The sequence below is a fragment of the Alligator sinensis genome, unplaced genomic scaffold (genome assembly GCF_000455745.1).
Source record: "Alligator sinensis unplaced genomic scaffold, ASM45574v1 scaffold437_1, whole genome shotgun sequence".
Classification (NCBI taxonomy): domain Eukaryota; kingdom Metazoa; phylum Chordata; order Crocodylia; family Alligatoridae; genus Alligator; species Alligator sinensis.
Window position 1 is genome coordinate 1,635,096 of NW_005842176.1, and position 14,926 is coordinate 1,650,021.

General features: G+C 45.3%; 2 protein-coding genes across 2 annotated transcripts in view; one reads left to right on the forward strand and one right to left on the reverse strand.

Moving 5' to 3' along the window:
- The first annotated feature begins 1,375 nt into the window (after nucleotides 1-1,375).
- The window catches only part of LOC102371484 (olfactory receptor 9G4-like), a 32,728-nt gene continuing 19,177 nt past the window's right edge, over nucleotides 1,376-14,926 (forward strand). Inside the window, exon 1 of the mRNA XM_006026064.1 lies at nucleotides 1,376-1,430. The gene's annotated coding sequence lies outside the window, so the exon portion shown is untranslated. The remainder of the gene's footprint in view (nucleotides 1,431-14,926) is intronic.
- Nucleotides 8,254-9,183, reverse strand: LOC102371224 (olfactory receptor 9G4-like). The gene has a single exon (XM_006026063.1). It carries the CDS (start codon nucleotides 9,181-9,183, stop codon nucleotides 8,254-8,256), a length of 930 nt encoding a protein of 309 aa, XP_006026125.1.

Below are 14,926 nucleotides of genomic sequence, written 5' to 3' on the forward strand. Positions count from 1 at the left end.
CACTTGGGTCTCAAGGCCTAAACTGGGGTGTTATAGTGAGGGTGTTCTTTATTTAATTGGTATAAAGTGTTATTAGTTCATTGATACCCTGGCTTTGACAATTAGATTATTGATATCCTGTTTTGATAGTAACCTCATCCATATGTTGACTGTTTTGTAAATAATAAACATTGTAAACAGTTAGACTGTATGTAAACCAGTGTATGGGGAGACCACAAGAAAGCACTCCACAGAGAGGTGTCCCCAGCCTTGTGGGGGCTGGAGAGTTGAGCGAAGCTATTTGACATCTCAGGACCCTGAATTCAGATGCGGCCTTGGGTAGCACCATGACTAGGGTTACAACTATTTTATTCAGGTTCTTTTTCTTCCTCAATGGGGTCATGATCTTGACTGAAGCCTTAGTTCTACTGTAAGTTTTCCCTCCCTTCAATCCCAAAGATTAACTATAGAATCTGGGGAGAAGGCATCCAGCAGTAGAAACAGTTGTCCACATATGTGTTTATTTTGTTTATCATCATCATGTGGGGCTATGTTTCTATTGCTTTTTCCCCATATAGCTTACTGGTGTTGCTCTTGGCAAGATGAAAGATGGAGATTAGCCAAGAAGATGTCCATAGGTAGATCTCTGATTTCTGAGTAGATGTGATATCATATCTACTCAAAAAACCTTGCCTGTATATGTCCTTAGACCAACACACCTACAACCAAAAACCCAGCAAGCAAAAGAAGGATGCTATTCAAGACTGACTGGTTCATATTATACTTAACCAGCACTGATAGTTATACAAATTCTTAATTTTTTTCAGAAATTACTTTTATTGTTTTGCAATAACAGTTAACTAACCTGTTTCTTTGTAATTAGAGTGCCCAACTTACTGACAATTAAATTCTCTCTCTCTCCACTGTTTTAATAATGCAATGTCTGTAGGATGTGCCCCATGGTCTGGATGCAATTTGGCGGGTTGAGGGGCAGGGTGAGTTTGACAACTCTGCTTCAGACCAAAGTACTTTTTTTTCACAAAACTTACCAGTTTGGCTAAAAAGAAAATTTTTCTCATAAAATATTGTCTTCAAAAACATTAAATCTGAGTTGAGATCCTGTGTTTCCAACAGATTTCATATTATACTGTCACTCTACTCAGGGTTAATTAGGCCCCATTTAGTGTTTTGTATGCAATTCTGGGCTCCAAAAGGATGTGGAGAAGTTAAGTTGGAAAAACAAATGACTGAAGTGTTAAAGGCAAGCTTTTTGAGGAAAAGTTGAAAGAAATAACCATGCTAGTTTAATTTTCAGTATCCCATTTTGTCTTTCTACAGTACCTGCTGACTGTGGATGATAAGGGCAGTGAAAATTCTGTCGAATCTGCAGGGCTTTACATATTTCTTGCATAATTTGCCCAGTAAAATGAGATCCCCTGTCACTCTTGATGGTAAGTGGAATTCTGAATCGCGGGATAAGGTCCTTTAAAATGATTTTAGTGACAGCTTTAGTATTGGCATTTGCCACAGGATAAACTTCAATCCAACTTGAAAACATACAAACTATAACAAGTACACATTGATACTTACAATATTTCCACATTTGTATAAAGTCAATCTGAATATTTACAAAGGGTCCCCAAGGTGGGGGATGTGCAGCTTTCTTACTTTTAACAGGTTTGCCTACGTTATGGGCTTGACACACAGGACAAGCCTGGCAGTAGTGCTGAGCAATGGAAGGAAAATTTGGAGCATACCAATCAAGTTGAATAGCTGTGATCATCCCCCCTTTGCTCACATGGGCCACTCAATGGTACATGCGAGCAAGGTAGGAAAGTAAGACCTTGGGCGCAACCAGGCGGCCGTCCGGGGAGCGCCAAAGGTGATCAGGGTGTAATATGCACCTGTAGTACAAATACATTAGATTTTAGACATAAGGTTTAAAATTAGACGTGATGCTTTATTTTTGCAATATGCTTCTGTATTCAACATGGCTTGCTAACAGCTTCTGCATATAGGTTAAAGACAGCTTTACACATAGAGTTTCACAATCGCACCTGTTCAATGACCTAGAATTACACGAAGATAAGGGGTTACTAAAGGACACTGAGTTTACCACAGCTTCCTCAACACGCATGCGCCTTCATCTATCCCATAATAAGTTGAGTCTAACTTAAAAGGCCCTGACATCCTGTGGAAACTTAGACGTAACGGTAAAATTGTGAAACCGCCAATAGTTGTAAGACACGTTACAGTTCTTTGTTTAGGTAAGCTATAAAAGACCCTCAGACAAGGACTGGGGGCCGACTCTGCTTTGGGTTACTTAACCCCTTTGTCGACCGATTGCGCAATCAATAAACTTATAATGGACTCAGCCTGAGTGTGACTCCCTCCTTGAGGTATTTGGGAAAAGCCTCCAGGGGCACGAAACTAGCACTTTGTGCAACACACCCATGCAGTCTCCAGGTGTCTTTTTCAGAATCTGCAACCTGATCTTGGAGAAGTACAACATCATGAAGAGTTGCAATAGGAGACTGCTCATGAGAAAAAAACAGTTGCTCAGCCTGAGGGGGTGAAAGGGTCGCAGCTCTAGCTGCAGAATCAGCCAGAGTATTTCCATGCATAACTTCATCCTGGGAAGATTGATGAGCAACATATTCAATAATAGCAACAGCAATAGGTAATTGAAGGGCATCTAATAAGGTGGCTATATAAGAACCATTACGAATAGGTGTGCCATTTGAGGTAAGAAACCCACGTTGTTTCCATAATTGCCCATAATCATGGACAACACCAAAGGCATAACGTGAATCTGTATATATATTAACAGTTTTACCTTGAGCAAGGGTACAAGCATGAGTGAGGGCAACAAGTTCAGCAATTTGGGCAGAATAGACAGAAGGTAAAAAATTACTTTTGAGTACCTCGTGCTGGGAACATACAGCGTAACCTGCAACAAGAGAGCCTTTAGAGTTTCTTAGGCAGGACTCATCAACATACAAAACTAGATCAGCATTTGGAATAGGAATGTCCTTAAGATCAACCCGGGGTAAAGTTAAATGAGCAGTAATAGTGAGGCAGTCATGAGGCTCGCCATCAGAAGGTGCAGGTAATAAGGATGCAGGATTAAGTACAGGGCACTGAATTAAAGTAATGTGGGCAGCAGAAAGTAGCAAAATTTCATATTTAGTTAAACGAGCATTTGAAAGGTGCTGGGTTTTGTTTTTTAAAAGAAGTGCGGCCACTGAGTGGGGTACAGCAACAGTTAAGTGCGAGGCTAGAACAATATTTGCAGATGATTCTACAAGAATAGCAGCAGCAGCAATTGCTCGAAGGCATGGTGGAAACTCAGTTGCTACAGGATCTAAGGCTGTACTATAGTAGGCAATAGGATGATGTTTATCTCTGTGGGATTGAGTAAGTACCCCCAGAGCAAAGCCATCTCTTTCATGACAAAAGAGTGTAAAAGCCTTTGAATAATCAGGAAGTCCCAGTGCGGGTGCCTGTGAAAGGGCAGTTTTAATGACAGAAAAGGCATTTTCAGCTTCTGCAGACCACTGCAAAGGTTCAGGGATGTCCTTTAAGGTAAGATTTTGCAAGAGTTTCACAATTGAGGCATAGTCCAAAATCCACTGGCTGCAATATCCGGCCATACCTAAAAAGGCACGCATTTGAGAGACAATTGTGGGCTGAGGGATTTTGAGAATTGTTTCAACTCACGCAGTTGAAAGGTGACGTTCACCTATGGAAATATCATGGCCTAAATAATGAACCTTTGGTAAGCAGAGCTGAAGTTTTTCTTTAGAAGCTTTATGGCCCTTTAAAGTAAGACAGGTCAAAAGGTGCAAAGAATCGATTTTACAGACTTCAAAGGAAGGTGAGGCAAGCAAAAGATCATCGACATACCGCATAAGGACAGAAAGGTGTTTGAACTGAATGTCGTCTAAATCTTTCTTCAAAATTTGTGAAAAGATAGAAAGGGACTCTGTATACCTTTGTGGGAGTCTAGTCCAAGTATATTGTAAGACTTTATAAGTAAATGCAAACAAAAACTGACTATCTGGATGAATAGGAATTGAAAAAAAAGCAGAACACAAGTCTACAACAGTAAAGAAACAAGCTTTCGGTGTAACGCAAGAAAGAATGGTAGCTGGGTTAGGTACTACAGGAAAAATAGGTAAAACAACAGAATTAACAGCTCGCAAGTCTTGCACGAAGTGATAGGTAGTTTTGCCTGGTTTCTTAACTGGCAGAATTGGAGTATTACAAGGACTAGAAGTGGGAACCAAAGTACCTTGCTGATGGAGGGAAGAAATGACTGGCGCGATCTTGCTCCGCCTCCTGACTAAGAGGATACTGGGAAATGCGCGGAAGCTGCTTTCACGGATCCAGACGGATTCTAACAGGTTCAGCGGTGTGTATCTGCCCAACTTCATTAGCATGCTCTGACCATAGGGCAGGGGGTACCTGTTTAAGGATTTCTTCTTTGAAATCAAGGTTTGTTGCCTGGTTCAGTCATAGCAGCAAGAACTGCACATTTGTTTTCTGCTGGTACTTCAAGGAAAACTCCATCCGCTGTACAATAAATAGTACAACCAAGTTAACAAAGTAGGTCACGACCTAAAAGATTAACAGGAGTAAAAGGGCTTAAAAGAAAGGCCTGGTGGTCAGAGATAGGAGCAAGAGTGACGGACAAGGGTTGAGTTACAGGGTGAGAAATTACTTGGTTAGAAATGCCGACAGCATTAACAACAGCATTGGAAAGAGGTGGATCAGGAAGATCAAAAAGATGCAAAGCGGAACGGCTTGCCCCCGTGTCAACAAGGCAAGTTACCTTTTCCCCCACTATGGTACATTCTAGAAAGGGTCCAGACTGATCAACAGGTAAGAGTGGTGAAAGGATGAAGTTACTTTCCCTTAGGCGGTCCTCATATTGAGATAAAGAATTTTGGGGAGGAGGCAGGGAAAATTGCTGATGTTGTTGATTTGCAGAGTTCCCTGTTGAAGGGGTAGAGGTAGGCGGTCTGTTGGGACATTCTCCTTTCCAACAACCGGTTTGACCACAGTAAAAACAGGAAGAATGGTCAAAGCAGGAAACATTCATCTGCCAGCACCCGCGTCCCCTTCCTCGGCCTCGTGAATTCCCTTTTCCACGTTCTCATCCTCTGGGGTAATAGGTTGGAAGTTGCAAAGCCATTAATTTGGCTTCATTATTTTCTTTCTTTCTTTCAGACTTCATTATTTTCTTTCTTTCTTTCCTGACACGCTAAACAATGATTGGCAACCGTAACTAGTTCAGTTAAAGGTTTTGTTTGCCAGCCCACACATGTTATGCAATTGGTCTCCTAATTTAGTCTGTAGGCCTTGTACAAATGCGGCTGTAATTGCTTCCCGAGCGTTTTGGGTAGCTTCATCTATTCCTGAGTGTCTCAAAAACTTCTTTGATTCGGTTTAAATAGTCTGCTGGAGACTCTCCTTTATTCTGTTTACAATTATTAAACTTTGCCCAATCAGTTTTCTTAGGACATACGACAGATATGGCTTCTAGTAACTGGCGTTGTGTGGTTGCGAGATCTGTCCCATGACCAGGGTCTCGCTGTGGCCAGTTTGCCTCATCTGTTAGGCGTTGCCGGACTTCAGAAGGAAGTACGGCATGCAAAAGCTGGTTCACATCAGACCATGTAGGGTTGTAACAGTTAATAACAGTTTGGAGCTCATCTTTAAACTTCTGGGGCTTTTCTCTGATGTTAGGAAATTCTTTAATTAGATTTCTTAAATCCCCAGGTGTCCAAGGGGCATGTACCGTTACCAAACCTTGTGCACCTGGTAATTGGTGCAATGGTACTTGAATAACAGGGCCCTTTTTAGGGCGACTGTTATTTATACCCACAGGGGAAAATGAGCCTGCAGAAGAGCCCTCTGGACTAGGTGGAGTTTCCAATTTAAGTGGAAGGCGTACGTGGTTAGGTGGTGGTTGGGCTAAACAAGAAATACTTTCTAAAATATCTTCTACAGACTCGTCCTCAGTCTCATGAGTTAGTTGGGGATATAAAGGGGTAGGAATTGCTGAGGGATGATTAGCCTGGCCAAGGCTGTATCCATTTTTCAATTGCTTAATTTCTGCTTTTAGTTTTTCTTGGGAGTCCTTAAGACTCCTTACCCAGGATTCTTGTTGTCTCTTCCTACCTTCTTCATACCAATCAAAATAGACATCCCATTGAGTTTGGGTGGTCTTGCTACCTTGGGACTCTAGAGCTTTTCAGAGGTGGATCAGTTTATCCAGATCAAAAGTTCCTTCTGAAGGAAATTGTTTTGGAGGGTTATCCCTGGTATACCAATTCCATTTATCTAACAAATTATATGATTTTTTACCATAATGCACATACATATAACCTGCTGGGGTTCCTTTTGGTGGGGTTGGGACATCCTTTTACCCAGACCCCCCCCATTCCTCAATTCACACAGGGCACTCACACAGGGAAGAGAATAAGGGACCCAATGTGCTAATTTTGCACATAAACCGCCGGTTATCGGGACGATTACCGTGGATGGGGAAAGGATAAACCTGTCTGCTGGGTCACGAGGTTCCAGTTGGGCCCCCTTGCTTTCAAGTCTGCCTTTCTAAACAGCCTTGGGACAGCTAAACCCAACCTTAGTCTCAGACCTGGTCAGCGGCTCATATTCTTTCCCACAAAGGGACTTTTGGGCTGAGGCACGGGGTTCAAGAATATTTCGTTAGTCCCAGCCTTGGTCAGCAACACCATGGAAAACACTCACACTATTCCCCAGCTTTCTATATTCCTTAGTCTAGACTTTCCTTTTACCCTTTTACTTGTAAACTGGTTTCATACATACCCTTTAGAGTGTCTGACAAGTTCGTATTTCAGAAGTTCGGATGGCATAAGCTTGAGCTGGTTTCCCGACCCGCATGGGCAGTCCTCCACTGATAACCCCTTTAGAGATTTCAAAAGGTCTCTTACCTTGATTTGGCACCTGAGGTTTCGGAGGGGAACAGTCTGCAAGCCTGTCGGTTCTCTCAGCTGGGTGTTGCCATCTGAGTCGGCACCAAGAATTGTGGAAAAAACAAGGTTCACTCTGTTGTTTAGTCACGAAGTTGTCAGAGACCCTTTATTTACAAGCAGATGCAGGTGGGGGGGGGGGGGCTCGGGACCTCCCACACAGGGGGGGCACTGAGCCTCTCCACCACAGACAATCAAAGCAAACCTTTTATATGTTTAAATTTCAGGTCACATGACACAAGATATAACAAGTTAAACAGAGAACTAGTTGGAACCAGAAAGCTGCAAGGGCAGGAAACTTATGGTTTGACCTATTGACCTCATAGGTCTGTTCAGTGTTTATGGAAAATTCCACAAAGCACTTCTTAAACACAAATTAAGGCCTGGGGTTTTCTTCTTCTACAGGTGTATGCACTATTCTATTTGGGGTTCTTAGACTGGTACAATGGGGCCGTGCCTTTCTCTTTCTCCCCAGTATTAACCATAAGATTTCAGGAGGACTGAAGTGAGTGTTTGGAATAGTTACATTGAGTGTCTTTGTTTATATCTTGCTCCTGTGTGCATACATTGATATTGCTGTTTCCATATCAGTTATGGCTGTTGCTCCAAGCTTGGATGCAGGATGTGGATTGGTCAAGAAGGTGCTCATGGATGGACTGTATTTTATTACTGAGTGGATTCTGTATGAATATACCAGATGGTAGAAGCCTTGCTGCCAGAAAGCAAACATAGCCAGACCAGTCCCTGTGACAGGAGTGACGTGTAGGGGGTGCACGTGGGTGCAGGTACAACCCTTAAGTGTGGCGGTGCATCCCCTGAAAAAGGCGCTGCCGGCATTGTCGGCGGTGCCTTCAGGTAGTTGCTGCATGCCACCCCGCCACCAACACCGCCAGTGGCATCTGTGGGGGGTTTACAATCGCCCCTGACCACCACTGCTGGCAGTGCCTGCGGGTGGTCACTACCCCTGGTCAGCGCTCACCACCCCCCACCCCCTCCCCCCAGCCACCAACAGTGCTGGTGGTGTCTGTGGGAGCTCTGCGCTTACCACAGCCAGGCTCCCATTGCCGCTGGCACGCTCCTGCTGCCACCAGCGCAGCCGTGCCCCCCCAGCTGCTGGGGGCACACGCTATTCATGCCCTCTGAGCAGGATGAGAGAATGTCCCTGATTTTTATCTAAACACATGGCAGAATAAGACTTGGGTTTCATCTCTCCTCTCTGTGGGCACACCTAGTGTCACCACCAGTTGCCTGGTGTCTATGTTCTTCTGAGTGCTTTCTTGAATGCCTCTTTCATGTCTTTGTTGCGCAAACTGTAAATGATGGGATTCAGAAGAGGGTTGACCACTGTGTAGAACAAGGCAGCCACTTTGTTCAAATCTGGAGTGTGCTGGGAGCTGGGCTGCAAATAAATGAAGAAGTTGGAGCCATAAAAGAGGGTGACAGAGACCAGGTGGGCAGAACAGGTGGAAAAGGCCTTGCGCTGGCTGGTGGCAGAGCGGATGCGCAAAATGGCTGCGACAATGGCTGTGTAGGAGCCCAGGACAAGGGCAGTGGAAACTCCCACATTAAAGCCAACAACAGCAGCCAGGATGATCTCATAGACCTGGGTATCCTCACAAGCCATTTTCACCAGGGGCAGGGCATCACAGAAGAAGTAATTAATGGTGTTGTCCCCACAGAAGTGCAGGCGGAAGGTGTTCCCAGTGTGCACAATAGAATTGATAAATCCAGCCATGTAAGAGCTGAGCACCAACTGGATGCAGAGCTTCCTGGTCATGACTGAGGAATAGAGCAGAGGGTTGCAGATGGCCACATAGCGGTCATAGGCCATGGCAGCCAGCAGGAAGCACTCTGTATGGACCACAGCACAAGAGAAGAAGAATTGCAAGACACAACCAGCATAGGACATGATATTGCTCTTGGAAATGCAGTCAACCAGAATCCGTGGAATATATACTGTAGAGTACCACGTGTCTAGAAAACAGAGGCTGCCTATAAAGAAATACATAGGGGTATGCAATTCTGAGTCCAGAAAGATTAGGACTGTGAGGCCCAGATTTCCTACCAACATTAGGATGTAAGAGAAGAGAAATATCACAAAGAGGGCAGGTTGCAGATGTGGCTCTGATGTGAAGCCCACCAGGACAAACTCCATCACCAGGGTGCGATTGTTTCTCACGTCCATGGTCTCCAGAGGTATCATCTAAACACATAGGATAGCAGAAGTATGTTAGGAAATGAGCTGTTTCAGAAGTTATTCGTAGAATAATAGAAAAGTAGGGATGGAAGGGACCTCCAGAAGTCATCTAGTCCAATGCCTGAAGCAGGATCATCCCTATCCAAACCAGTGGCAATGCACAGGGGGTGCATGGGGGTGCACGTGCACCCCCTGAGAGCACCAGTGCACCCTCTGATGGCCACGCTCACTGCTTAGGAGATGGGCAGGTGCCGGCCAATCACTGCACTTGCTGCAGCCGCTTTCAGGAGTGGCTGCGGCTGCTGCTGGGAGCAAGTGCCGGCTGATTGCTGCAGCTCTCCCCCCCCCCCAGACTGCAGGATCACCTGCAGGGGACACCCCCCAGACTGCAGGATCACCTGTGGGGGCCCCCCACTCTGGTTGGTGGGACTGGTTGCAGGGGGGCACATGCCCCCCCTGACTAAGGCAGCACCAGTTGCCAATGATCCAAACCATTCTTATGCCCTTTTCTACCTTCATAATCACTGCTGTCACTCAACTACAAGGCATATTGCTTAAAAGCACCATAACCTGCCACAGGTAAAATAGGGGGATGAAGGCTGTCAAGTGTCCTGCCACAGCAAGGGTTGTTAAAATGCACTTGAGAAATCCAAGGGAGAGGGTCATGCCCCTATTACAGAGAAAGGCAAAGCACTCATGGTCTGCATTAGTCTTAACGAGGTAAAATTCCTTCCTGATCCCAAATCTGGTAATTGGCCTTACCCTGAGCAGAGGGGCAAGACTCTCTAAGCAAGAAGATCTGGATCTTAGTTGTAGCAGAAGCATCAGCACATACCAGCTAAAATCCCCAGCTTTGGCTGCAGCCAACACCCAATGCTTCTGAGGAAGGTGAAAAAAAACCTGTAGATACTGGAATGGAAAAAAAAAATTCCTTCCTAGCCCCATCTAGCAACAAGCAAACCACAGAAGCATGGGAAAAAGTCATGTATTCTCCATTTTGCCCTGCAACCCGGAGACAGCAAGCATAAGTCCACACATCATACCCCTTACCTGGACAGCCAGAACTCCCCTTTTTCTATCTCCTCCATAAACTTATCTCAGCTGTGTTCATAACTGAGCGGGTTGTTGAGCTCTTCTTTATTCTACTGATGCTGAGCAAAATATGAGGGCTGTTCAAAAAGTATCAAGACTGATGCTGTAGGAAACAAAATATTTTATTTACGGGGGTTTCAGCTTAACCTCCTTTGAAGTATGCTTCTTCTGCATCCACACTCTTCTCCCAGCATTTCTGCCATTGTTGGAAGCACCTCTGATAAGCAATTTGTGGAATCACTAAAAGCTGCTCAATTGCATCTTGTTTTATGGTTTCCACATCACAAAATCTTCTTTCTTTCAAGATTTTCTTTAGTTGAGGGGAAAGAAAAAAGTCGCATGAGGCCATATCAGGTGAATATGGAGGCTGCAACACTTGTGGGATACAGTGTTTGGTTAAAAATTGCTTTACAAGCTGTGCTGAGTGGGCAGGCGCCTTATTGTGGTGAAGCATCCAAAAGTCTGACACCCATTTTTCTGGTCATTTTTTTGGTCATTTCATTTCCAAATCACCGGTTAGAATTGAATGACATGAATCAACAGAAGTTCCAACTTCTGCTATCTCTTGGACAGTCAATCACCTGTCATTTCGAACCAAACTGTGAACTGCTGCCACATTCTCATCATTTTGTGATGTTGAAGAGCATCCAGAATGCTCATCACTTTCGACCGATGATCGCCCTTTTTTAAACCGATGATACCATTCAAAAACTCTTGCATGGCTCATGGTGTCATCACCAAATGCTATTTTAAGTAATTCAAATGTTTCATATGCTGTTTTCCCGATTTGCATGCAAAATTTAAACCACATGTGTTGTTCTGCACACTCTGACATACCGAAAGGGGCCACGAGACACACGAGATCTTACTTCAACTGCTGGCCACAGAAAACTGGAGAAACACCATGAGCTGCAAGCCTGTCCAGAGGAGTCCCAACATGCCCAGACATGTTCAGCAAAGCCATGCCCCCCACCCAATACTTTGTATCACAAATACACGTTCAGTCTCAATACTTTTTGAACAGACCTTGTATTTCTAATATCTATTTGCTCACAGCTGCAGAACTCTTGTTATCTCCTCATGATCCATGTTGGGGTGGGGGGGAGAGAGGGTTTCCTGGAATTCCAACTGTTCTTCTTTGTAGACCACTCTAGGCATAGCTACCCCTAGATCATCCCTGACCAATGCTTATCCCACCAATTTTTCAAAATCTCCAGTGATAGCGATTCCACAACATCCCTAGGTAGTCTAGTCCACTGCCTTACTGTTCATAACTGCTGTAATGAACAAGTTTTCCCTGGTACACAATTTAAGCATACTTTGCTGCAAGTTCATGCCATTGGCGCACCTTCTGCTCCCTGCACCGATGGAAAAAAGGTGGCTGCCCTTCAGATATTTGAAGACTACTCTCATATCATGTCTTAATTGCCGTTTTTGTGAGCTGAACATGCCTATTTTTTTCAATCTCTGCTCACATGGCTTACCTTCCAATTCTTTTGTCATTTCTGTCTTCCACCTCTAGATCCATTCTAACTTCTCCTCATCCTTTTTTAAAACATGGAGCCCAAAACTATATATGAGTCCTAACCTATGCCAAGTAAAACGGCACTATCATTTTGCATATCTTGTACCTAATGCTTCTATTGATGCAGCCAAAAACTGCATTTTCCTTTTGTGCAGCTCCATTCCACTGCACCCTCATATTGGGTCTGTGATCCACCAAAACTCCTAAATCCTTTGCTGTAGTTTTCCCATCCAGCCAGTTGCCATCTATTTTGGCATCAATGGCTTTAAATAGTTCCTCTTTTCCTGGAAATATGTTACCTGCTGGGTGCTGCTCCACATCCGGCAGGGATACACTGAGTTTCTGGCTACCTGTAGGCTCTGGCTGGTTGTCTGTGTCTGTGTACGTCCCTCCCACCCTGCTTCAGCTGCCTGGAGCCTGCACCCAGGCTGCCCTGAGGTCTTCTGTGCTGCCACCACTGCCCCACATCTTGGGGGGCTAAGCCCCATTACCCCCAGCCTTCTGCTGCCTATGCCCAGGAGTGCACACAGTGGTGGGAGCCACCCTTCCCCTGTCCCCATGCCCCCCACAAATGAGCCGCTCGCAACTTCATCTCATGTCCCTTCTCTTTGGCACCTGGGGCAGTTGCCCCGCTTACCCCCACACCCCACCCCCTTGCTATGGCACTGGATAGGGGTGCTAGGCTCACCTCTAAGATCTGCCTGGTGGCTCTGGAAAAGTGTGTGAAGTAGTGCAGGGATTCCTGAATACCTTCGCTTCACAGCCACCTCCTGCATGTAGATGGGAATGGATCAAATCCATGTGAGGCCTTCAGAGCACTAGGCTTGGAATAGGGAGTGAGGGGGTTGGCCATTATCCCCATCCTGACAGGCCTTGAGGTTAAGGTGAATGGATCCCGTGCTATAGATGGCTCCCTCTTATAGCCTAGAGCACCCGGACTTACCCATGGAAGAAAAAGCTTTTTTTCCTGGCTAACTCCAGAATGTTCTCAGTGGATGAAGACAGATGATTTACATTGGAGTTTCATGAGTGAAACAGAACCTAGTACCCAAAGGTGTCTATGGGAAGTCCCCAGGGAAGCACTTAGCATGACTTCTCATAAGTGCTTAGGGAAGATGGGAATATTTTTGAGACAGTAATGCAATATGTTATGTATGCTATCCCTGCTCCTGGCTGTCTCTGTGCTAAAATGGAAATGGACACAATCCCTCATGGCTTGAGGTCCTACCTGGAAACAAGATACCTTGAACTGTCCACCTAGTGTAGAGATTACAGAGAGTTCAATCTACACTTCATGCAGTGGGGACTATCACAACAGCTCCACAGATGTCAAAGAGCATGTGTTGCTTTAACCCCAGGAGAGATGAAACACATTTTATAGAGTAGAACCAAGAATTCTCTCTGAACCCTCCACTTCTCAGAAAAAAACACTGGCCTTCTGGTCCATTTTTATCTGCCCTGTTATAACAGTTGTACCACAGTCACCTCCTTAGACCTTCCCCTTATTCTTTTGAATCCTCATATTTCTTTGGCTTGTGAAGAACTGAGTTTGCTGAAATTTGGCCCTTATGCTCACTTCCTCATGAATTGAGCATAAGGTATCTGAGGAGAGCTCAGCAGATTGCCAAAGTCCCCAACCTACTTTCTTCAGGTTATTCCACTGAAAAATTCTTACTCTAGTGGGCCTGGTTTGGACATGAGTCTCTATCTTCATCACGTTTTTTCAATTGACAGTGAGATATTAGGGGCTAGAATGGAACAAGTGTAATGTGAAACTAATGTGGAAACAGGTGGCAGTCTGTAGAGTGTGATTTCTGTTAATGTGAACTGAAACCCCTAGAAAACCCCAGGGCTGGGGGGCAAGGGGAAAAGAAAGAGGAAGCTTGAGGCTGGAGTAAGGGGAAGAGGGAGTAGCATGTACATGGAAGCTGGTCAGCCCTACATAGAGGAGTGCACAGTGGAGCTGGAGATCTCACTGGCTTGGTCAGCCAGGACTGTAGACTGAAGGAGTTGGACTCAGATTTGGGGGCAGCTGCAGACTGATTTTTGAGCACTCTGGGGACTAAAGGCTTGTTTGGGACACCTCTGGCAGGGTGTGTGTGTGTGTGTATGTATGTGTGTGTCGGGGGGGGAATTAAAGTGCTGAGTATATGTTACCACAGTATTCATGTTTCTTTACCTTTTACCTGTTGGCTCCCTTTGGCCGTTGATGTGTACATCTAACCTCTATGATTTTCCAAATAAAAGTGGGAACTCCCCCTTGCTTTCTGTGTCAGTTTCTGGGGCTGCAGAGTTGGCACACAAGCTACCAAGGGAAGTGGCGGATTCTCCATTTCGGTGGACCTTTGGCACAGGAGTAGATGGCCTTCAGGGCAATGCTTTAGCCATGGTGAAATTATTTAGCCTGTTATATGCTGGAGGACAGACTGGATGATAATAGAATCATAGAAAGTTAGGGTTGGAAGGGACCACAGGAGGTCACCCAGCCCAACCCTCTACTCAAAGCAGGAACATTCCCAAGTAGTTCATCCCAGCCAAAGCTTTGTCTAGCCAGGTCTTGAAAACCTCCAAGGATGGAGCTTCCACCACCTCTCTGGGTAACCTTTTTCAGTGTTTTACTACCCTCCTAGTCAGAAAATTGTTCCTAATATCTAACCTAAGCTTCCATTGCTGCTGAAGTGCTCTGGGTCAAGATACAAGGGGGTCGTGGGGAGAGGGATTTAACGGTGGGGGTCTACTACAGACCCCCCAACCAAGGGGAGGAGCTGGACCGGGAATTTTCGAGCCAGCTTGCAGAGGCACTTAAGGCAAGGGATGTAATTGTCATGGGTGATCTAAATTACCTGGACATCTGCTGGGAGGAGCAGTCAGCTAGGTCAGACCGTTCCAGGAGGTTCCTGGCTGAGATACAGGACCTCCACTTAACCCAGGAGGTGCACAGCCCCACCAGAGGAAATGCCCTGTTGGACCTGGTCCTGGCCACAGGCGATGATCTGGTAAGGGGGCTCCAGGTCCTTGACCACCTGGGTGATAGTGATCATCGCTTGCTGGAATTCATCATCCAGCGCAGGGTGACAAGGGCCTGCAGCAAGGCGGTAGCCCTAGACTTCAAGA